General features: G+C 54.2%; 1 protein-coding gene across 3 annotated transcripts in view; it reads right to left on the bottom strand.

Annotated features, from left to right (window-relative positions):
* Positions 1-2,384: 2,384 nt before the first annotated feature.
* tfe3a (transcription factor binding to IGHM enhancer 3a) overlaps positions 2,385-24,829 on the bottom strand; it is a 30,496-nt gene continuing 8,051 nt past the window's right edge. For 2 of the 3 annotated variants that reach the window (XM_088932209.1, XM_088932200.1), the window contains exons 3-11: positions 19,436-19,549; positions 14,081-14,321; positions 13,271-13,498; positions 11,763-11,858; positions 9,623-9,740; positions 9,261-9,317; positions 8,638-8,713; positions 7,472-7,619; positions 2,385-6,818 (exon numbers count right to left, since the gene is read on the bottom strand). In XM_088932209.1, the coding sequence (XP_088788335.1) occupies positions 6,345-6,818; positions 7,472-7,619; positions 8,638-8,713; positions 9,261-9,317; positions 9,623-9,740; positions 11,763-11,858; positions 13,271-13,498; positions 14,081-14,321; positions 19,436-19,549 (1,552 nt within the window). In that variant the 3' untranslated portion in view covers positions 2,385-6,344. Of the gene's footprint in view, positions 6,819-7,471; positions 7,620-8,637; positions 8,714-9,260; positions 9,318-9,622; positions 9,741-11,762; positions 11,859-13,270; positions 13,499-14,080; positions 14,322-19,435; positions 19,550-23,280; positions 23,750-24,829 lie in introns of those variants that run through there. The other variant, XM_088932217.1, reaches the window with a different exon arrangement.

Below are 24,829 nucleotides of genomic sequence, written 5' to 3' on the forward strand. Positions count from 1 at the left end.
AGTCTGGGGGGAGCAGAAGTTAGAGGTACGAAGACAGAGGACATGACCCCTCTGGCCACCTCCACTGCGGGACGTGGACACGGCCAGTTTGCTCGTTGCTGGATGAGATGAAAATGAGCACAACTGTTCAATCCAGGAGCTGGATGGGCTTTAACAAAGACCTGGACTGGATGAAATCAAAGACAGTACCTGGACTGAAACGGACAGGAAGTTGCAGATCAGCCGGTACCTGTAGATCAGATGTAGATCAGAGACCCTCCTGGAACCTGGCAGGTGGAACCAGGATGCCCCCTCCTGGTCAGATGTGAGCAACACACCCACAGTCCTGAAAGTCTTTTTCTGGACTCGGATGTTCGACCCTCCTGAGCTATTTGTGCCTTATTTGAATCGATGAATCGGATTTAACCTTCAATGCAGCGATTTAATGAGACAAGATGAAAAAGGAGTATTGCTTAATCACTATTTAGCACGTAATCACTTAATTGCTGACATCGCAGCCCCGTGAAAAACATCAGTTCACCCGTACTGTTTCTGAAACAGGTGTATTGTGCTTAATGACCAAGAAACAAAAAAAACCCCAAAGATATCTATGCTGAAGTAACTTTAAAATAATAACAATTAATACTGTTTGTAACAACTGAAAACATACATAAACCCGTTACTTCACTCGTGAAATTTGTGCCCTCTGTCACGATCGACCCACAAACGAGCACACCCGTCCCCGCAGCGAACTAATCACACGTGTTAAACCATCCCCACCCGCTGTACCGTTCCGCGCTCAGCTCTATTTAAACCCTCAACACTGCCATTTCTCTCCTAGACAGCTCCTACCTCGCCCTTTTTGAACTCACCTTTGCTCTTGAGCACGAACTCGCCCGCCGACTCGGATTGGACACCTGTGTTGTTTCTGCTCTCTGCCTCGTCATCACTCGGATTCGTTACAGAATATCGAGCGGGCAAGACGGATCCCGCGGACGTTCAGTCTTCTCGCTCTCTCCTCAATCCCCATTCCCAATCCCTCACCCAGCTTCGCTCCAGCATCTCCCTAACCCGCCGGCCCCGGCACCGACTCCTGCAGCGCCTTTCGCCCGAACACCCGCTCCGGCCCCCCGCGGCCCCGCCCAGCGCTCGTTCTCCCGGAGAAATACGACGGTAATCCAGCAGGCTGCAGAGGCTTTCCAGCCGCATCCAGAGCGTTTTCCTACTCCTCGTGAGCAGAACAGCTTCTTTCCCTTGCTCACAGGCAGAGTCTTGGGTTGGGCAGCGGCGTTGCTTACAAGGGGAGGTTCTGATATTCATCTTCCTGCGGACCGACGTCGGACGCCCTCTGGACCATCTGACCAGGGACCTGTGGTGGCCATCCGTGCGATCTGGTGTTACCGACTATGGGCGGGCATGTCCGGTCTGTGGCAGGACTGAGACTCCACACGCTGGGAGAGCTGGCCTCCTTCACCCCTGCCCTTGGTCTGGTAGCGGTTGACTTCATTCCGGATCTCCCTCACAGCCAAGCGAGTACAGTAATCCCGGTGGTCTCCGATTGGCTTTTCCCAAGTCCACGCATTTTGTCCCCCTCCCAGCCTTGCCTACAGCCCAGGAAATGCTGACACTGTTTGTTCAGCAGGTCTTTAGGATACATGGTCTGTCCAGGGATGTGGTACCCCATGGGGGTCCCCGATTCGTCTCTGCCTTTTGTCAAGCACCTGGGACCCGTGTATCTAACCTCTGGATATCATCCTGAGGCCAATGGACAAGTGGTAAGGACTAACCAGAGCCTCCTCACCTCCGAGAGCCTTCACATCCACAGGGCAGGATGACTGGACATCGCAGCTACCCTGGGCAGAGCCTGCCCACAACTCGCTCGCCGCCTCCTCCTCCACCGATCTCTCGCCGTTCCTCTGGTCGGTGGGATATCGGCCCACTCTCATCCCCGACACCCCTCCGGATACGGCCTCGCCTGTGGCGCAACACTATCTCCAAGTTGCGGAGGACCTGGAGAATGGCCAGGACAGCCCTCGCCAAGACGATTCGGCGCCAGGCCAAATTCGCAAACCGGCACTGTAGACCCTGTTTGCGGAGAGGACAGTTCTTCTGGTTGTCCATGAAGAACTTCTCGCTACGCCTGCCTTCCAAAAAGCTTGGCCCCAGGTACACGGGGGGCCCTGCCGGATTCTCTCGGATCACCCCAGTCACTTCTCGTCTCGCGCTTCCTCCCACCTTCAGGCTCCACCCGTCCTCCCCCACCTCTGTCCTGAAACCCCTCTGGCTGCTCCCTAACGGAACTCATTCTTGCAGAACCTCGACCCCGGGAGAGCCAGCCTCTGTGGAGCAAAGGGTGACGACGGAACCGACCAACAGCTCGCGCAAGAAAGGACTTCCAAACGTGGTTTTTTTTTTGTCTTTTTTTATTTTTAATTATAAATTTTCCTTACAAAAAATAACCAAAAATGAGGTGCGGGTGGGTAAACAGGCGAGTGTAAAAAGTTTCTCCGACTGATAAAATGTTTAAAAAAAAAAATTGAAAAGCTAAGGAAGGGGTGGCCAGTAACCTCGACTGGAATCGATTTTTTTTTTTTTTCCCTTTTCAGTTTTCCGTGAGCCTCTGGAGAGGGAACGGAGCGTGTCCCTGGCTGGCACTCGGCTCCCTCTCGAGGTGGGAGGGTACGGAGCAGAACGGCCAGTTCAAATCCACAACGCAAACTGGGGGGGGGGAAAAAGCATTCACAGAACACGGAACACCCTCCCGCAGGGCAGAAGCGCGCTGCCTCGTTGGACCGGGACACCCAGCAGCACACTCCCTTCCCCACAGGTGCTTAGAAAAAATACATTACCATGCGGTTGACCTAGAAGATGCAATTCACAGCAGCAGTACATCACTACACACACGGGGCCCTCCCATATTCACGCGAGCTCCTCATAGGCAATAGGAACTGGGCAACTTCCCACTGCTCTTCCACACTGGGCTGGGCTCACACATGGCTGCTGAACTCGGCTGCTTTGCCTTGTGCCACAGGGCTGCATTCTGGGCATGAAAGCTGCCATAGGGGAAGATGGAAACCCCTGTTTCACTGCGCAGGAGGTCTTGGGGGTCCCCGTGCGCTCGCAGTGCCCCCCCGCAGAGCTGGGCGATGACCTCAGGGCCCAGCGGGAAGGAGATAGCGGCCAGGCGGGTCAGGCCACCGAGACGGCCGCCACTTAACCCAGCGCCAGCAGCGGCGCAGCAGCCGAACACGGGGCAGGGAGGCCGATTCCTCTCGGCACGGAGCTCAAGACGATCCCAGCACTCGTCCTCCCGGGGCCGGGGATCGCAGAGCACGCGGGAGTCGGTCAGCCCGATCTCCACGGGGACCGGCGCAAGCGAGCAGCGCGGCCACGGCCTCTTAGCCCCTCTTTCGGATCGCGCCGCTTCCTTGCTACAGGCAATCTCCCGCGCGTGTCGCAAAACAAGGGACAAGAAAAGGAGAGCCGGGGCCACCACTCTCCCTGCGAGGCCGAAGGACTGGTGTGCGGAATCGCGGCCCTCCCCACGCTGGAGGACAAGCTCGGCCGATTTTCCACCCCAGAAGAGATGCCGCTTCCCCCCCCCGATCAAGCCTTCTAACGCGCTGCCTCCAACACGCAGTGCAAATTCTACCCTGCGGGTGCGAAACGCCAGGTCAAAAATGAGTCATTACAAAGAAAACCTTTAAAACTAAGCACAGTGTGAAAGTCGTTATTAAGCTTTTAAAACCACAATGGGGAAATAAGGGCTTCAGTTCTCAAGACCTTTAAGACAGTCTACAAAATGTAACATACATTGCTCTTTCATTTTTGAAAATATATACCTTTTTTGTTTTAGCACATCCTAATACATTGTACGTGATATACACAGTATATATATATACACAGACTTAAAGATGGCGCGCACTCAGACTTGACTGCTTGGTGTCAGTTACCGGTTGACGTTGCTATCGGCGCTGCTCTGAAGTGTAAAGAGTCTAGTGGTATAGCTGGCTCTGCACCTCACACTAAACCTCTCTCCATCACTGTATACCGCAACCATGTTCCCCAGACTGAACAGGCACAAAATTCAAAACCTGCTATGCAGATTATTCTGGAGTTACTGCAGACGTTTCGTCTGCAGGAATCCAGACTGCAGCTCGGTCACGGGGAACCTGGATTCCATAGATCAATCCCAGGGCCCGACCCTTACTTAGCCCGGTTTCTGCTGTGCTTGTGATCGGCTGTGTTCCCGATCAGAAACGGGGGAATTGTGCCCTGTGCTTTTTCTTCCCGAATATTTTGTGACGGCTGGAGCTTGAGTCCGGCCTGGGAATTGCCCTCTGTCCAGTTCATCCTGAATCGGCCCGGTCCAGCCACACTCGAGATGGAGCAGTGCCCCTGGGTCCAAGCTGATATGGCTGGACTCTTGTGGGCCGGGATTATGATTTTAGAAATTAAGAATCTAAGACTAAAATTTTTTTTTTTTAAAAAGTAGTGACTGACATTGCCTTAATCCAATACAACTGTCTTAGTTGTGTTTTCCTGGACTTTTGTTGCTGCCGTTGTGTGCATCAGAAATTAAACAGAAGCACGCTGTTTCTGGGCTTTTATGGAAACCCCCTGCACTCCTCTCTAAACCTATTGTACCAGAGTGCTGGTTTTAAGAACAAATGTGCCATGCTCTCTGGAAACCAGGTTCGTCAGGATTAATTATTGAGCGATGAATTTTAATGGCAAGTTCTAAAAGAGAACTTCAGTGGAGTGTTTAGCAAACATCCTTGTGTCTTGACTGCTCTCTGGTGATTTGTCCTTCGCAAGGCAGGAGTCCTGATTTCTCAGGATCAGCATCTTTATAGTTTCAATTTCCTTTTAAAATTGTTTCATGTTGACCCTCGTGGCCAGCAAGCCTCTCATCAACTCAAATTTAATCGTGTCAGATGGCTTTAGTCAAGAACAAACGGCTGCAAGTCAGCCTTTAAAAGACGGAAAACCTGATCATGGAAGAGTTACAGAGTATCTGCCGTTTATCCACAAAAAACGACTTGTCACAAGAATGACATGAAAGTTGGGTCAGAGTGTAAGATGCATTCTCTATCACCCTGTGTGTGCGTCTCAGCATTGAATGAGAATGCATCTACGGCATTTGTGTCAGTCTTAATAGGAGAGACTTGTTTTTGACATGCAGTTAATTAACAAAGTATTTCTTATTAAAACCCTGCAGCTAGAAGTTCTTAGCAAGACTATTCGGGAATGGGAGGCAAGATCTGGTGCCCTATGGCAAAACTGCATGGGATCAGGCCCCTGTGCCAGGGCAATTGGCTAGTAGAGTCTGGAGGGGATCAGGCCCCTGTACTGGGGCAATCGGCTAGTAGAGTCTGGAGGGGATCAGGCCGCTGTGCCGGGGGAATCGGCTAGTAGAGCCTGGAGGGGATCAGGCTGCTGTGCCGGGGGAATCGGCTAGTAGAGCCTGGAGGGGATCAGGCTGCTGTGCCGGGGGAATCGGCTAGTAGAGCCTGGAGGGGATCAGGCCGCTGTGCCGGGGGAATCGGCTAGTAGAGTCTGGAGGGGATCAGGCCCCTGTACTGGGGCAATCGGCTAGTAGAGTCTGGAGGGGATCAGGCCGCTGTGCCGGGGGAATCGGCTAGTAGAGTCTGGAGGGGATCAGGCCCCTGTACTGGGGCAATCGGCTAGTAGAGTTTGGAGGGGATCAGGCCCCTGTACTGGGGCAATCGGCTAGTAGAGTCTGGAGGGGATCAGGCCGCTGTGCCGGGGGAATCGGCTAGTAGAGTCTGGAGGGGATCAGGCCGCTGTGCCGGGGGAATCGGCTAGTAGAGTCTGGAGGGGATCAGGCCCCTGTACTGGGGCAATCGGCTAGTAGAGTCTGGAGGGGATCAGGCCGCTGTGCGGGGACAATGGGCTAGTGGCTGTGCCACTGTTATATACGTGTAGAAGCATATATGCATTTTTCTATTTTTTCTGGACCCTGATCCCATTCAGTCCGTTCAGAAAAGAAATAAAACGACATTGTTTAGGGTGAAAGTTCCTGAAGGACTTCTGTGGCTCACCTCTTTCTTCCTGAAGCAGGAAGGCCGAGATCCCCGACTTCAATGTCTACTCCCTCTTTTCTAGTTTCAATTAAGCGTCATTTTCGTCCCAACTATCATACCGCCCAGACAGTAAAAACAGAACAAGCAAACAGGAAAGACGAGAAACCGTAAAACATAGCCTTACTCTTATCTGCTATCTAGAATTTATATGTATATTTCCGCTCCTTTTGTCCATCTCGCTTTTCAGCTCAGGATTAAAAACAGACCTGGCGAGTGCTGCTGCTGGGCCTCACAGCGCCCCCTGCCTGTGCTGTTCGGTCACAAGTCCTCCTCCATGCTGAAGCTGCTGTGGCGGCTGCTGTTTTTGGACGCCCCCGGGGAGACCGAGCAAAGCAGGGGGTCGGCGCCCCCGACGGGCGACAAGGCGCCCCCATCGTCCATCAGGATGTCGCCCAGGCCCACGTCCGACATGAGGGCGGAGTTAAAGGCTGCGGTGGAGTCGTCCAGCTCCGCGAAGCTCAGGGAGCCCAGGTCATGGGGGCTGTTCATGGCCACGCCCCCCGGGGAGGTGGACGGGGGCGGGGAGATGTAGGAGGAGGGGAAAGGCAGGGCAGCCCCACCCCCCAGGCTGCTGGCTGGAAGGAGAGAGGCGGACAGGGCGTCGCCCGAGCTGGGCTCCAGCTGCTGGCCGCCCTGCTGCTGCTGGGGCTGAAGGAGGCTGGCCGCCGGCTCTGTGCCGATGGAGGACGCGGGAGTCGCGAGGCCGTGCAGACGAGCTTGCATCTCCAGCTCCTGGAGAGAAAAAGATAAGTCATCAAGCCACTCGAGACAAAAATATAAAAGAAATAGATTTATTTTTACTTAGAACTGTATGCTTGGTTTAAAAAAATCACATTTAGAAATAATGCCTGAATTCTCAAGTCCCAAGCATTGCTGCAGACTTAATGCAATGATGCAGTAGGACAGAGGAGGAGTCAGAGATACAGCATGCGTGCCCTGCATCATTAACGAGGAGCTACACATCCACATGGGTATGTACAGTGCGATCTGTGTGCATTAAAATTGCTCCAGACAGCTCTATATGCACCGCACCGACCCTGTGCACATGTCACAACTATGCCAGTGGCTCAGAACACAGCTGGGGAGACAGTGCTGTATGACGGTGCTTAGCCCAGCAGCCAAATAACTTGCAGGGAGGGGTTACAGGCAGCTCAAACTGGGCACCGTGATTCTGTTTTGGATGGCACCACGGGATTTGGGAAACGGGTCTGGAATTTCTGATCCAGACAGAGAGAGAGGAGGGGATGAAAGCCAGGAAGAGACAGGAGGGAGATGGAGCCAAAGAGCAACAGCACCACCCAGTGGTGAGCCAGACCTCTGCTGTCGTACCGCTCCTGGGCAGAAGAGTCTGGCCAGAGCAGGGGCTTGCTGTGTGCGTCTCTCACCTGAATCCTGAGCAGCAGGCTGCGGTTCGCATGCTCCAGCTTCTTCTGCCGAGACTCGATCTCCCTGGCTCTCTGCTGCTCCTTCTGCAGCTTGCGGATGTAGTCCACCGAAGCCTTCAGGATGGTGCCTTTGTTCCAGCGCATTTCCCTGTCATGACACCGGAGGGTCAGGAGCATGTAGGACATTTGTTGTGGCCCAGATGAACAATTTGCAATAATCTGTTGTATTTTTATATAGTGGAATAAATCACAAAGGATCCCAAGGCTCTTTACAAATAGGAGTGAGGGAGTGAGCCACTTCATCCCCCCCCCCCGGGAGACGCACAGGGGCCATTCTGCACCGGCAGCCCCTCTGCGCTGCAGATCAGGGGGAGGAGTGAGAAACTGCTTCACCAGGTGAATTAAGGATGGACTTAAGGGAGACCAAACTGCTCCAGTCATCTGCTCTGAGTGGAATTTCGTCATGACACCAGGGTTAGCACTGGTGCTCCTACAAACAGCAACTGGATCATCTCCCAGGCAGTGAGTCCCTTTGTTTGATATCACATCTTGAGAACAACAGCCCCTGCAGCACAAAATCACCACACTGAGGTACTGGTTTGGAGATTCTGGTTCAGAGAGAAGAGTGCCTCCTACTGGACCACTAGCAAACCTTATAGCTACAACCTGGTATTCCATGGAGGTCTCCCATCCGACTACTTCTTGGATGTTAGTTGTTCTAATTAATATGATTGTATCTTTTCTTGTTTTCTAACCCCATGTCCCAAGACTAAAACCCTTGTGCTACACAGGGGCACAGACACCCTGACGAAGTGTCGCTGGACTCCACCCATCCCTGGCAGTGCCCTGCCAGCGGTGCGCCACCCTTTGGGAAGTCCCTGTCATGGCTGGCTGGAAGCAGTGGGCTGGGGCATGTGGAACACACACACTTGTATTTCTGTCCTGGTGAGGACTACCCCACTCCAGTTTTACAGCAGAGGCCACCTGGGCTAGAACACGTCAGGGGACGTGTGGGGATACTCTGGCTGGTCCTCACAAAGCTTGCTTCTCCTGTTCCCTAGTCCCCACTGCTACAGTAACACCTACATGTGCACATGTGCAAACGCACCGATACACACGTTTGTGTGCAAAGTCTCATCGGAGGGCTGCAGCAAGAGGACACTTACGGGTCGCTGGACTTTGGGATGAGCGTTCCTAGTTCCTTGATCCGGTCGTTGATGTTAAATCTCCTCCTTCTCTCAACTACACACAAGCACACAGAGACACACAGTTACAGCTCAGCCCGTCGTGGGGGATCTCGTCGGAGCCCTTCCCATATCATGCGGTGGGTTCTGGTCGTGGTCCCGGCGCCCCCTGCGTCTGCTGGGCCAACCAGCCCTTCATCTCCAGGGCTAACTGGCGCGCCTGCTCATTTCAACTGTTTTTTCTGCTCTCGGCCCTTCGATTCACAGAGACCAAGGGACTCCTCTTGCCACAAGCCCAGAGCTGAGGAATACCGATACCCTGTTACACCAGGCCTGTGCTGAAGAAGGATATTCCTGGTTTTTGGTATTTCACATTGCCGTACCTACAAATGCAAGTTGTAATTCTAAATTCATTGTAAATTAAAGACTGATCTGAAACCAGAACTTGCCCCGGCCCGGACAGTAGTATCGGGGGCCGGGGTCCTGCCCTGGCACAGACAGTAATATGGGGTGCTGAGTGCCCACAATCACCCTGTACTGCTGCACAGACAGGTAGGCTCAGAGCCAGCGGTCTGTTGTTGGCTTGCAGTGCGAACGGCACTCACTCAGGTTGTGGTTGTCCTTCTTCTGCCTCTCCTTCATCAGGGCCTTCGCTTCGGCTTCTGCAAGCAGACGAGACGGACAGAGACGCGTTAACCGCGGTCGGGTCCGGACCGCGCGGGGAGGGGTACCGGACGGCCACAGGGATTGCGGATCGCGAGAAAGAGGGGGAGGATGAGGAATAGGGAAGCCTGCAGCAGGACAGGAGAGGAAGTGAAACAGGGAGAGGCAACAGGGAATGACGGGTTGTCCCAGGGGGGACACAGCGGAAAAGGGGCGATGATCTCGGGATGGGAGTGCGTGCGTGCGTGCGTGCGTGCTGGAGCAAGGCGGACGGAGCTGTGGGACCAGGTGTCCAGCGTCCTACCGGTCATCTCCTTCTTGATGTTGGGCAGGTCCGCCGGGCAGGAGTTACTGACCGTGATGGCGGGAGCCGCCACGCCCGGCCCGCTGTACACATCCAGCAGATTCCCCGACACTGGCAGCTGCGGAGAACCAGAACGGCACGTGTCAGAACCCGCGCAGGCCCAGTGAGATCTGACCACAGGGAGCGCCACCTTTACGCCAAGAGTGCTGGGTGTCTGGAACAAGGTCTGCACAGGGTATGACTGTGCTGCCCGTCCCCTGGAGAGTTCCTATAGCTGGGAGCTGCTGGGTCAGACCCTATTAGTAACCAAACGAACAGGACAGGCTGAATGGGCTCCCCTCCTCTGATTCGTAAGCGTACTGGAACAGTCGACTCCAGAACCTGCCCTACGACAGTGAGCTGCTTGTTTCTTAGGGGTTTCCCAGTATTTACAAAATGCTCTGTTATTCCAAGGAGAGGGTGAGACTATTGGTTTTGAAGAAGAAAGACAAAGTCTTCCGACCATTCACAGAACGGCCCGTCTCCACCACCCAGGAGTCAAAACACAGACATGGCTGCCGAGCTAATCTGTCTGGAAACAACACTGCGGAACAACACCAGGACTGGTAGACAACACAGTCCGACACACATGCTGTTCATGAAGCCCACAGATGAAAGCATGACCTGAACATTCAGAACCGGGCCCATCGAGGTCATACCTTTAAGACCATAAGAACTCTTCCAAAGGAAAGGAGACAGCTGTGGCCCGAAATAGTTATTTGCAAGTTAAACAAAAAGTCTAAGCAAGCAAGTAGCCCAATTAAGTTATCGATTAGCACTGGTGATATAGGGATTATCTAGAAGGAAAACCAGTAGACACAGTGTTCCTGCAGGACCAGGGCTGGGAATCACTGTGATATAGACAGTGTTCCTGCAGGACCAGGGCTGGGAATCACTGGTTTTATGCTAAAGGCTCCCAGAGAGGATCAGATAAGTCTTTTAACACATATGGTGTTTACCATCAACCTGGTGCATATACACTGTATACACTACACACTTGGTGTATATATACACACCGTACACCAGGTGCACAGTTACTAGCACAAAAGCCTGAAATTACAAAGCAGAAACGTAACCAGATCTTCCTCAAGTTAAAATTGACGACTTCTCTTTGACTTATGCGGAGCAGAAAGGTTACAGAAACCTGCAGGCCCTGTTAACTGCTGCGATAGAGTAGCAGGCCTGCCTGGTATCAGCACAGTGTGCTTCTGTGTTACCACACGTGCGTCAGAAAAATACACCAGAACAGCACAGCCTTCTGCCCACATCCACAGACTCCTGGGGCATTTCTTCACAGCTCATAGCAGCGCTGGGGCACGTATCCCAGCGGTTTTCTAGAAAGAGCAGGAATCTCCCAGGATAACTGTGAAACACGAAAGCACGCCTGGCACCACCCTCCCCCAGTTTGGGCATTTTCTCGCCTTTTTCTTTAAAAAAAAGAATCTGCAATCATATTTTACCTCAGCCTTCTTCCTCTTCTTGTCATGCTCTGGCAGCAAAACCCAAATTCTCATCTTCCACGCGATTCTCTTCCTCCGAGCCCCAGCAACCCCGAGAGCCGGCCGTAGAGAGGTGGGAAATGTGCTCGGTGGACGTTACTCTACTGCTATCTCTGCTGCGCACACTGTGTCCTCCCTCTTCTTCCTCCCTCCCTCTGTCCCTCCTGCCTCCTGCCTGTTAACCCCACCCAGGGGCTGCTGGCCTCGCAAGTCTTATCTGCGTGTCAGAAGTGGATATTTACTCCCACCGCACAGCTGGATTCCAGCAGCTCCCAGCGGATTCATCTGCACCGTGAGCTCGGCTTCTTTCCTGCCAGGAGTAGAGCAGCTTGCAACACATAACCTCATTCATTCTCTTCTGCTTTCACCTGATCTAAACATCTACTGACTGAGCTGTCTGTCCAGCTCTACTGGCTGTCTGGACCCACTCTTATTCATAATAAGAATGACAGTTTATTATGAATAAAAATTAAGTTGCAGGCTGTCCCTTTCAGTCTTCAGAAGCCCTTGTCTTTGTGTCTCTTTTTTGTAATTGTGTCTGTTAGATTTGGTAACTTTGATTTGGAGCGTGAGGCTGACGCGTTTATTGAAAAAATACACACCGTATTAGGCATCTGCAGGGAGTTGTCGATGAAAGACATGATGTCATCATTGAAACTGGACTCCAGGCTGATGATATCATCAATGACGTCATCGATCTGAGGACAGAGAGAGACAGGAGAGATTTTCAAGCTGCTTCCCGAGCAGAACTCCTGAATTACAGAGCCCCCGTTATTACATTTACAAAGGGAATTCACTAAATAGGATCACTTTTAATAAAAAAAAAACAACAGTGTGAATGATGGACCATTCATTTGGAAAATGAGTTTCTCTCAGACCATTGCTGATTTCAGTGCAAGAGGTAGCACTACAAGCACTAATATCCACACAGCAGCAGGGCATTCAACTCAGGGGACTACTGTACAGCAGTCTGACCCACTTTTGGTTCAATTCCAGTTATTACTGTTAAAAGTCTTTTTCAGAACAGAAGAAAGTTGCCCAACGAGAGAAAGCCGTTTGGCCCATCCAGCTTGCTTGGTAGCTGAGGATCTCATCCAGCTGTTTCCTGAAACAAACCTGGGTATCGGCTTCAACAGCCTGGCTGGGCGGACTGTCCCACACTCCCACCACCCTTTGTGTAAAGAAGTGCCTCCTCTACTCAGTTCTCCGTGCTCTTCCACAGGCAGTTCCCACTTGTGTCCAGTGGTTGGCGTTTCACTGCTGGTTCTGAAGAAGAACCCCTCTGGGCTGACTCCGGCGATGCCTTTGAGGAGTCCGAACACTCGCATCAGGTCTCTCCCATAGTCTTCTCTGTTCAAGACCGAAGAGTTTCAGTTCCTTCAGCCCGTCTGCGCGGGACAATCCTTTCCGCCCCAGAGCGTCTTTTCAAATTCTAAAATCTATCAAATCGAATTTATCCGTTTATAGCTGCCTTTCTGCTTTTTTTTTTCCTCCATTATTTGACCAAGAGGATTCAGCCTGAGAAGGATCGCAGTGCTGTGCCACGGGAGCCTCACTGCTGTACCTGGTCTCCCTGCCTGCTCCTGCCTGCCTGCGGGCTAGTGCAAATGCCATTAGGTCCTCGGTGTTGTATTTGACGGGAGAGTGAGACGCGGGGCCTGTAATGTGAGACGGCAGTGAGGACAGGGATCCGAGGCTCAAACACGGTTCACACGCTGACCCCCGGGAGCTGGAACTGACTGACCCCTGAGCAACGCGAGAGGGACCGAGAGGGATGAAAGGTCTCCCGCTACAGCCGATCCCCGTCTCAGTTATCCAAGCTCGATACGTTCTAGAGCTCCTGCGGCCACTGGTGATCTTAACGCACCAGTCAAACCAGACGGGGCTGACTCGAGTCCGGGCCTCGACGCGCGAGGCTCAGGGCACCGAAACGAAAACCACTTAAAAAGCAACAGATATTCAGGAAAGACTGTGTAAAAAAAGATCATTCTGAGGAAATGAGATTCTCCTGGGAGGCCGTGCGGAGTCAGGGGAGCCCTTGCACGCGAGCAAGCAGCTGTCCTCAGTGTCGCGTGTTTGGGGGACCTGTGCCGGGATTGGAGCGCTTTACCTCCTTCTCGGAGTTGGAGCCCAGGTTGAGCAGCGCCATGGGGCTGTTGGGGGCGCTGCTGGCCGCCGCTGCGAGCTCGGGCGCGGAGCCAGGCTGGGGAGAGGGCGACACGCCCAGCGCCTGGGTGGCTACCTTGTTGCCCAGGGTGGTGGACAGGTACTGCTTGACCTGCTGGCGCTGAGCCTGCTGGATGTGGTACTTGGTGGGGTTCTCCAGGTTCGTCTGCACCTGCCAGAGGGGGGCGACACAGTTAACACAGGCTGTCAGCACTGCTGAGCACACACTCACTCAACACTGCTCTGCACTAACACTGCCCTGGCTTCACATGTCACTGAACACTGACTCACTCAACACTGCCCTGGCTTCACATGTCACTGAACACACACTAACTCAACGCTGCTGAGCATTAACACTGCTGTTGCTTCACGCATCACTGAACACACACTCACTCAACACTGCTCAGAGGGGGGCGACAGAGTTAACACAGGCTGCCAGCACTGCTGAGCACACACTCACTCAACACTGCTCTGCACTAACACTGCCCTGGCTTCACATGTCACTGAACACTGACTCACTCAACACTGCTCAGCACTAACACTACACTGGCCCCAAGTGTCATTCAGCACATTACTGAACACTACGCATCCGTCGATACAGGCTTACTGACTGAACGCTACTTCACACTACAGCTGTGTTACACTGACCCTGAAGAGGAGACAGCACAGGTTTCTTGCCTGAGCTGTGCTGAGGGACTGAGAGTGATGAAAGCAGCCATCCCATCCTCCCAGGCAGGACCGGCGCCCCTCTTACCTTCAGCACCTCGACGGGCACCTGCGCCGGCGGCGGCCGGGAGGCGGGGCTGGGCGCGGAGACGCTGATGGCGGGGGACGGGTCGGAGGGGCGGAGCTGCGCGGCAGAGGCCTGCTGCTGGGCTTCCCTCCGCTCCTGCTCCCGGGCCTGCTCCCGCATCAGCTGCTGCCGTAGCAACACCCGCGACGTCATGGCTGCGCTCGGCGACGAGGAGGCGGGGCCTGCGGGGGGCGGGGACGGGCTGGGGGTGGAGACAGAAAGAGGGTGTGAGGACCACGCCTTCTCTCTCTCCTGCGTTAACAATGCAGCTCGTTAACAGAAAACTCATTCGTTTTAGAGAAGATAAAATGAGATCAAGGTAAGATCACTTTATTGGCCATATACAACTTCTTGCGTTAGGAATTTGTCTTTTCACATACCCCATACAGGGAGAGAGAAGCTTGGGGTCAGAGCGCAGGGTCGGCCATTTATACGGCGCCCCTGGAGCAGTTGGGGTGAAGGGCCCTGCTCAGGGGCCCAACGGAGTAGGATTCCTCTGCCGGCTGTGGGATTTGAACCAGCAACCTTCCAGCCACAGGCGCAGATCCTGAGCCACAGAGCCACCCCTCCACCCCACGCTCTGCCCCGCGTGAGAGAAACAGAACTGGCTATAATACAACATACCGAGTACACGTTATCTTTAGTCATAAAATTCTCCCATGACTTTTATCTACTGCTTCCGAGCAATAACAGATCCACGATCGTTTTTAAAAGGAGTGGTGAGGCCTGGAAATCGAAGTCAAATTTGCAGAAAAAAAGCTTCCTGCTCCTCAGCAGTTTTTTTTTTTACGTCCTCCTTAATTGACCCAGTTTGAGCCGTTTTGGCCTACACACTCCAGCACAGCTTGCTGAGCTGCTGGAGCTCCTACACCGTGCCCTCAACACGGTGATGTCTGCAGTGTGCCGCCCTCCCCTGCCTTGCCCTCGCACCCGCGCACGCGGTCGGCACAGGCCGGGATCTTCGACAGACAGACCCCCCCCCACAAACGCCCGGCCCTGTGTGATCTCCTGCGCCCCTGCGAGGCCTGGCGAGGACAATAATCCCGTCTCCTGCAATGCCAAGCTCTTTGCTCTTTTATTCCTGGAGCTGCAGACAATGAGCCTCTGAGCCCAAACACTGCTGAGTCACTGTGACTGGCAGAGCGCGCGCTGAGCAACGCGGGCAGGGGGCCCTGTCGCAGGCAGCCCCCGCCGCCGGGCAGATCCGCAAACCGTTCCTCCCTCCTCGCGAGCGCAGACCCCCCGCCCAGCCGCTCGAACCGGGGTCGCGGCTCATGAGCCAGGCTCCGACCGCAAGGAACGATTCTTCGCAAAGCAAAACCCTGAAGCACGTTAAGACCGCTGTAAACGCTCGCTGCCCGAGGGACACACGCCGTCGAAGAGCAACGGATCACACTTGCACTGCCTGCATGCGTCACCGTGTGGGGGGGGGTAAAGGTGAGGGGCCACTGTCGCAGTGTGAGGTTCTCATCTACCGCCGGCCCGGCCGCGCTCCTCCTCTCTCAGCTCAGGGCTCGGGCTGGGCACGTCAGGTCAGGCACCACCCCACCCCCGGAGCTGGGCCACGGGCCGGACGAGGAGTTCTTCAGTGCGTGAACGCTGTCTAGGGCGAGCGCCGAGCCAGACGCTGCTCATCTCCAAAAGCAGAAAGGAAAAAGGTCGAGGGGGCGGGGGTGTTGGTAGGAAATCCCCCACTTAGAAAGTGACTTCCTGCTCGGGGCTGCAACGGCTTTGCCTGCGATCTCGCAGAGCACGAGAGCCGACTGCTGCTGCTGTTTTTTTAAATGCTCCTTCAGGTATCCAGGTGTCTCTCCGGGCTATAATTTACCCCAGGAAATCCCCCACTTAGAAAGTGACTTCCTGCTCGGGGCTGCAACGGCTTTGCCTGCGATCTCGCAGAGCACGAGAGCCGACTGCTGCTGCTGTTTTTTTAAATGCTCCTTCAGGTATCCAGGTGTCTCTCCGGGCTATAATTTACCCCAGGATCCGGACCGGTACAGTGAAGGGAACCGAGAGGGCAGGATGGCCCCTGAATGGGATGCCAAATCGTCACAGTTTAAGCAGCAGCCATGCTTGTGCCCATTTCCACAGCTCACTGAGCCACAGGGCAAGCCCGGGCCTGGGACTCCACCTGAGCCGACCGACCATGACCTGCAAAACACAACCGGGACTCGACCTCGGAGTACTCCTTTTAGAAACCGCCAGTCAAGTGCACCAGTCGCGTCAGACAGACCCGAACTCGAAAGCCTGTATGATGGCCGATGGGGACCTTATCTCTTCAGACTTGTGCTCCGGCTGTCCTGTGAGGTGCGAGACCGAAATATCTCAACAGGAAGACACAGGCGTGGAACTTCCCGAGACTTCGGTCAGGAGCTGCGGAACCAACTCTCCCAAAACTGCGGAGGCCACGTCTGCAAACTATTTACAACAAAACCTCTTCTTCCTCTTTGCCAGGCTGCGCTGCAAGGCACGCTCCGGTGGGCGTGGCCCTGTAGCTCGTGGCGGACAGAAGGCCAGGATCAGGCGCCGTGCGGCCGGAGGGCTGAGCTCTCACAGATTCAGGGCCCGGCCAGGTTTGCAGATGCATTCTGGGAAGCAGAGCACTGCATGTGCATTGTGGGAAGCAGAACTCCCACGGAGGGGAGAACGACGAGGTCAAGCGTCCCTGCGCAGAACGAGCGCTCAGTGGGGAACCGAAACCAGCCGCAGTCCTACTTTCATTTAGCCAGTATCTGAGACGGCAGGAACTGTGCCGTGACCTGCAGAACTCTGAAAGCTTTCAATCCCGTCTGTCTTGTAAAGAGCAGAGCCTTCAAGTCGAGGGACCCAACTCTGCCAGCACACAGATTTAGTCATCAGACCATCCCACGTGTACTGTAATAATGACATCACTTTCCAAGACCGTTCACTGCTCATACTAGAAAAGACCCTCGTGTCACTCAAAATCCACACCAGGTACGCAGGCAACAGCTGGACTAACTGGACCCCAAACCTGGAGAAGCACCTGGAGGTGAGGAATAAGAAAGAAATGTTCTCCTTCCATTTCCAGAGGGCAAAGAAAGACACGAAACTTGTACATCTGGCAGGGGCCAAAAAAATCCCATTCAAAATTCCTTTCTTTTCAAGTTTATAGACGCCCTATTTGGAGGAAACGGGAAACGCTCTTTCTGTGTGCCGCTGCGCACGCCAGCGCCGACAAGCTGATTAATGTGACGCAAGCATGCGTTCCCAGGGGTCTGGAAAACTTCCTGGTCCTTCGGGCCCGATGTTTAAAGCTCGACGGACTCTCCGCACATCCAGACTCCAGCCTGCCGTGCAGCTGGCCCTTCCAGAGAGGCGGAGCGGGGCATCAGGGCCCGACAGCAAACCTGACCGCGGACGGTTCGAATCGGACAGATCTCTCCCATCTCCCCTGCTCGGCCCCCGATGCACCCCCTGTCCACACAACTGGACAGGTCAGCCACAGGGGGGCGAGTCAGGAGCTGGACAGCCAGGACACAGCCAGCTGGGAGGCTCTGGGCCTCGTCAGAGGCGTTTCTGGCAATGACAAGGCCAGCTCAATAACCGCACCGGGGGACGTGCTCGGATGAGGCTTTTCGGAAACATGAGGCGTTCGGTCTCGCCCTGCGGTCGCCCCCCTCAGAAAGCGCCGGAGTAAACTCCTTCTCTCTCGCGCTCAGGAGAAAGAGTCGCACCTGGGCAGGACTCTGTCCGGCCTCGGCCAGCTTCGGCGTTTTCGCCACAATACGGGTTGGGGCCTGGGAGAGGTTGAAAAGCCAGAAAGCCCACGTTTTCCCTCGTTTAAAAAAAAGGGGGGCGTTTTGTAATGCGGATGGAGTTCTAGCTATGATGAGCCTGCATCTTTAACTGTGAGACCCCAGTACAGGTTTAAACTGGAGCCTGCTGGGCTCCTGTAGGGCCCTGTTGTGTTCAGTCAATCGCCGGTGTGACTCCTCAGTGTCTGATCCTCTGCTTGTGCAGCCCGAGACCCTGTGCCTGTCTTCAAATAGTGGACTGTCTCTCTGAGGCTTCCTGCTCAGGGCTGTTAATACCACACCATAGACGTGTGCAAAGGTTACGTCTAAAGGTCACAGTTAGATCTGCATGTTCGTGAGCTGCAGAGACCAGTGTCTCACACACTCATACATACGGAAACACACACACAGTCAAATCACAAAACGGCAAGACACAGGCTCAAACTGATTACAGACAAGCTCGGAATTGTTGGAAAGAGTTGGGAAGGGTTTTGCAGCAGATGCACAGGGGAACAGCAGTGTGGGAACATTTCCAGAGCCATCCATCTGTTCTGAATACCACCTTGGGCCGATATAGGGTCCAGCACAGGGGGGCAGATAATTGCAGTCTACCCTGGCAGATGATGGGCACAAGGCAGAATACCCCCTGGACAGGGCACGCACAGACACACAAGGGGCAATTTAGAGATGCTAATCTACCCACACAGCATGTCTTACCCACGCAGAGAACATGCAAAACTCACAGCCTCTGTATCAGGCCCTTAACAATGCTGTATTGAGAGCACGGGGCTACAGCTTCTCTATGCAGAACCGAGATTAGCCAAGACTTCGCTGAAGGAGTCTCTCGGAGAGCTCTGGTAACGCATTTAGTGTTTTTTTCTAATCTGGTTCACTCTGATTGACACCAAAGTAAGACAAGCATCTCTCCTGCCTCTTGAAGGAACACTGCTGGTGAAGCACCACTGGTCGGGACTCTGGCTCTGTGTCTCAGTCTCTCCGCCCAGGGGGAACGTGTGATAGGCTACCCTAATAGTTAACTGATCCCAGGATCTGAGACGGCTGTATCTTGAAAGAAACAAGGGTATCGGCTACAACAACACGTCTCGGCAAATTGTTCCACACTCCCACCATCCTTGGTGTAAAGTGCCTGGCCTGCTCTCACAGTGCACAAGGGAAGGACGGGCTGGGGGGCAGCGGTGTGGGGGTACCCGAGCGTGACCGGCTGGAGTGCAGCAGTATTGGGGTCACCTGAGATAGTCAGGCTGGGAGCACAGCAGTGTGGGGGAGTTTGGGATGCAGCAGCATGAGGATCACCCGAGAGAGACAGGTTGGGGTGCAGCAGTGTAGGTGCAGGAGTGTGGGGTAATTTGGGGCACAACAGTGTGGAGGTTACCCGAGAGAGATAGGTTGGGGTGCAGGAGTGTGGGGTAGTTTGGGGTACAGCAGTGTGGGGGTTACCTGAGAGAGATAGGCTGGGGTGCAGCGGTGTGGGGTAGTTTGGGGCGCAGAAGTGTGGGGATACCTGAGAGAGACAGGTTGGGGTGCAGCAGTGTGGGGGTACCTGAGCTCGACCGGCTGGCTCTTGAGCTGGTAGAAGGTCTCTGCGCTGGAAGCGACGATGTTCTCGACGTCGATGTCGGCGACGATCCCGGACTCGGGCAGGAGAGAATCCAAGCTGAGGGGGAAGAGGAGAGGGAAAACCCATTTACAAAACCCACAGAAGGCAGAAGGGACATCCGCTGCTCAAGCATCCTCCTGGAACGAGCAGCAGGTGAAGAAGAACCTGCAAACCACAGCCAACACCATCTGAAGCAACCAGGACCCTGCAGGGAGACCGACACCACTGGAGCAACACCGGAGAGCTGATGGAGCCAGCCAGCATGAGGAACCGCAATTAAGAACAAAATTAATCATGATTTGCTTTACTGTTAATTTATTTGGCTGATACTTTTATCCAAAAATAAAACTGCATTTTCATAACGGGTTGTTTTCGCTGGGCGAGCCCGAGTGAACCATCTCGCACAAGAGGACAACAGCAGAGTCCCTAGCCAGGATTCGAACCCACAACCTTCCAGTCACCAGCCCACAGCCCTGTCTACTTCTCCACACCACACTACTGGTGTTAAAGCACCTCTAATGCCAGCTGTACAGCAGCACAAACCCCACAGTGTGGGAAAAGACCCTTCTGGACTGGAGACTGAGGCTCTGGAGCTGCACAGGCTGCAGTCATCTACTCTGGGCAGCAGCAGCTGCTGGGCGATCTTCCTCGTTTGTGTCGGAGGAGGAGAAGTGCCCAGAGCTGAGAAGGTTCCAGGCGGACTTTTCTCTGGCTGGGTTTCTCCCCGTGTGTCGCCCGACACCACGGTGCTCCGGAATCTGCACAGGAAAGGCACCGAGTCGCAGGGAACCCTCCTCACGCTGCTGGTCTTGGGTTTCCCACAGCCCGGCGGAGCACAGAACCAGCTGGACTTGCTCAAAGGCTGCGTTTTCCTGGAATTCGCTCCGACTCCGCGGAATATACCATCTGTCTACAGAGCAGGTACAGTACGTGCAGTGGGACTGTTCAGATATCCCATCAGTCTACAGAGCAGGTACAGCAGGGCAATGGGCTGCATATCTGTCTATCAATCCATCCAGAGAGCTGGGACAGCAGAGACCACAGAAGTCCCCTCGGACAGCAGTGCTTCCAGCTGAATCCTGCCCTGAGCTACACGGATCTGAGCAGGTCAGCAGCTCACAATCACACTGCAGCCTACAGAAGGATACAAGTCTGAGTAGCTGCTGCATGAAGAGAGAGCTTGTGTCCCATGTTCTGGCGGGTTGTTTAGTCAACAGTGTGGGCCAGCATCTCAGTGTGTGTCAGTTTGCATGCGTGCCACTGTGCATGTGTATGTGCCACTGTGTGAATGGCAGTGTGAATGTGTGTGGGTGTGTGGCAGTGTGAATATGTCAGTGTGTGTGTGGCAGGGTGTATCTTGCAGTATCGGTTAGCGTGGTGTGGCAGTGTGAATCTGTCGGTGTGTGCAGATATGTGGCAGGGTGCATGTGGCGTTGTGCCACTCTGTGTGTGTGGCTGTGTGTCTTTAGCACTGTGTGGGTGTTTGCGTGGCACTGTGTGTGGGTTTGTGAGGAGGGAGAGACATGGCATGACAGTTGTTATTTTTATTTTGAACTGCCCTTCTTTTTCTATTTGAAGGTCACTCAGCACAGACAACAGTCTCTACTTGCAGACAGGACTGAAAAACAGAGACGGTCCCACAGTACTGACCCCCAGCTCTGCTAATTAACCTTGGCCTGCATTAACACCCAACGAGGCCTAATTACCCTACAGGGCTTTCAGGAGCCTGAGGCAAATCAGACCAAACACTTTATCCCAATGCACTAGAATTTGTCTCTTAAAAACAGACGAAAGCTTCAAAACAAGAGGAGACCATTCGTCCTGTCCAGAGGCGTTGGGTAATAAGTAGTTAATCGATCCCAGGATCTCATCCAGCTGTTTCTTGAGAGAAACCTGGATATCGGCTTCCACAGCATGACTGAGCTGCTTGTTCCACACCCCTACCACACTTTGTGTAAAGAAGTGCCTCCTCTTCTCAGTTTTCAGTGCTCTTCCACAGGCAGTTCCCACTTGTGTCCAGTGGTTGGCGTTTCACTGCTGGTTCTGAAGAAGAACCCCTCTGGGCTGACTCCGGCGATGCCTTTGAGGAGTCCGAACACTTGCATCAGGTCTCTCCCATAGTCTTCTCTGTTCAAGACCGAAGAGTTTCAGTTCCTTCAGCCTGTCAAGTCTGGGATTTACTTTATGTATTACTGGAGCAGATGGATAAGAACATCTGCCAAGCTAATAAATAATAATAATAATTTGAATGCCTCACACACACTGGGGCCACTCCAACTTGCAGAGATAAATGTGCTTACTGTAAACACGAGCAGCGCAAAAAAATACATTTGGGGATTTCTGAAACACCTCAGGGAGTTCTGTGCTGTTCTACACACACAATACATTCTGATACAGTATCGTGCAGCACAGATGCAGCACGTTACACGGAAAACTTCCCCAAAGCATCACACAATGCAGCTTTGATTTATGAGGAAAGGAGAGGCCCTGTACAACCTCCATTTCAGAGCTGTCCTGAAACCTCTGTGCATGCGCACACTGTGGATACACGCATGTGCAAATGAATAGGACACATTGTGATTGCGGCAGGGAGCCCCACACAACACACACACTGCCCTGCAGGGCTCTGCGATTCATAAATCAATTATAGTTTATAAGAGGATATTTTGCACTAATCTAGCAGGCCTTGCGGTTCAGTGGAAACACGAGGAAAGTGAAGGGACACTACAGCTATGCTAAACCTCCACCACTGAGAAACCCTTATCCTGGTTTGCTACACGTGTCTCTCCTGCACTCAGGTCCTGCCTGGGATCCAGTTCTGATCCCGCAAGTCCTGCCCACAGTCCACCTCTGATCCCGCAGGTCGTGTCCACGAAAAGGGTTCTGACCAGGCAGGTCGGCCCGCGGACCGGTTCCGAGGTGCTCCCTTAGAGTGGGCAGCCGGCTGGAGCCCAGGGAGCAGACGCAGACGCAGCGCTGCTGCCGCCCCCCCTCCCCACCACCACCACCACCACCACAGGGGGATTAGGTGCACATCTAGGAGCCGGCAGACATCCAGAAAGCCCCCGCAGAACAAGCCCGACCCAGCCGCCGGGCACACGATCCTCAGCAGAGCTCTGCCCGCCCCCCTTCCCGAGCTCCGGTCTCGCGGGCCTGGCCGGGAAAAGTTCCAGAAGTCGGCAAACCGGCTGAAGTAACTCAGCACAAACCCGGCCCGGATCACATCGCTGCGCAGTGGGCGTCCGGCCTGGCTGCGACCAAGCACGCCGCGGACTTCCAAACCTTACTAGGGAAATTAGTAGGGGATATCTCCTAATATTTTACGCTGAAACCACCTCTGACCCGGGTCAGACGATCACGGTAAACACGGCTCGCCCCTGAGCTGCGAGGAGAGGCGATTCGAAAACGAAAGCACGGGGACGAGCTCGGAAGCTCACTCTCCGCAGGTACCGTACCTGCCCGGAGCCCCGACAGCTGCAGCCCAGCGCCCCCCTGCCCCCCCTGCCCGTGCGCGTCGGTCCGGCTCCCCCAGGCGAAGGCTCGACTCCTGCTGCGGGTGTCCCTGCGCCTCCCAGCACGACGAGTTTGCTCGGGCTTGGCTACGCTCCTGCCCGCTGTACAGCCCCGGGCGAAGGCGCACTGCACCGCGGCCGAGATGCCCAATAACATCGCCCGCTGCCGCCGGGAGAGGGGGCGAGAGAATCGCAGTAATAGAAGCAGTTTAAATAATAATAATAATAATAATAATAATAATAAAAGGTGTATTTATTTTTCCGCAACAGACTCACCCGCGTCAGTGGGGCTGGACGGCAGGGCCGGCGATGGGTGCCGACGGCCTCGCGCGGAGCAGCCCCGAGCCCCGCGTGCGGGGGGCCCCCCGTTTTGGAGAAGGAAAACCCGGGCTCCCTCGCTCGCTCCCCAGACAGGGCGACAGGGGGGGGGGGGGGGGTGCGCGCCGCTTCCTCGTTCACTCCTGATTCGCCACCGTGAGGGAAGAAGGCGCAAGCCGCGTCTCGCAAACCGGATTTTCAGAAACCAAAATAGCCGATTTGTTGTTTTTTTTTCTTCAAATACCAAATCTCGTCGAGGCTTTTTTTTCCCCGGCGTCGAGGACGTAAAAAGAGAATAAAACGGCCCTCTCGGGGTTTAAAGCTCCTCCTTTCCGTGTTGATAAGCGCGTAAAACGAGAGAAAATAAACGGGTTAAGTTGCGCATATCCTAGGAAGCACCGACACATCGAGTTGTTGTTGCTAAAAATAGTTGAAAGACCTGAAAATATTGCCGCTGCCCTCGCTGTGGCCACAAGGGGGCAGAGCTGCTGTTCAAAAATGTGTCCAAAAAAAAAAGTTTTAACGTTTGTCGACGATTGCGAGAGAGAAACGTAAACACAGCGGTTAAACAGCACGTTCCCGTTTTATCTGCAAGGGTCAGGAAGGTGTATTTTGGGGTCTGCGTGCGTTTTTATACAAGGCGAGGTCAGCGCGAGCATTATGATCACAGCAGGGGTTCCCTACCCTGATTATGGGGGTCCCCTGTGTTGGCTGGTGTTCAGTCCAACCCAGCTGTTAATCAGTGGAGTTAACTGACGCTTTCGATTGATCCATTTGCTTGTTTAGACTTATGTTTACTTTTTTTCTGCACACAAGCAATGGGTTTAAAAAGCTTCCAGACCTGAAGCATTCTGCTCCAGTAACCAGTGCACACAGGACGCGAGACGGCAAACAGAACATTGAACCCTGTGAAACTGCGACTGGGAACTATGTTGGTTTCAAACATTGTGTTAGTTCAGAGCTGTCCATGACTGACCATGGACTGATCATCCCTCCCGAATAAGCACTGGACAGCCCTGCTGCAGACACACTGACCCCTCCAGGATCCAGGACTCGACAGCCCTGCTGCAGACACACTGACCCCTCCAGGACCCAGGACTGGACAGCCCTGCTGCAGACACACTGACCCCTCCAGAACCGGGACTGGACAGCCCTGCTGCAGACACACTGACCCCTCCAGAACCGGGACTAGACAGCCCTGCTGCAGACACACTGACCCCTCCAGGACTGGGACTGGACAACCCTCCTGCAGACACACTGACCCCTCCAGGACTGGGACTGAACAACCCTGCTGCAGACACACTAACCCCTCCAGGACCCGGGACTGGACAGCCCTGCTGCAGACACACTAACCCCTCCAGGACCCGGGACTGGACAGCCCTGCTGCAGACACACTGACCCCTCCAGGGCCTGGGACTGGACAGCCCTGCTGCAGACACACTGACCCCTCCAGGGCCCGGGACTGGACAGCCCTGCTGCAGACACACTGACCCCTCCAGGGGCCAGG

The sequence above is a fragment of the Atractosteus spatula genome, chromosome 2, assembly GCF_055471065.1.
Source record: "Atractosteus spatula isolate fAtrSpa1 chromosome 2, fAtrSpa1.hap1, whole genome shotgun sequence".
In the NCBI taxonomy this organism is placed as follows: Eukaryota; Metazoa; Chordata; class Actinopteri; order Semionotiformes; family Lepisosteidae; genus Atractosteus; species Atractosteus spatula.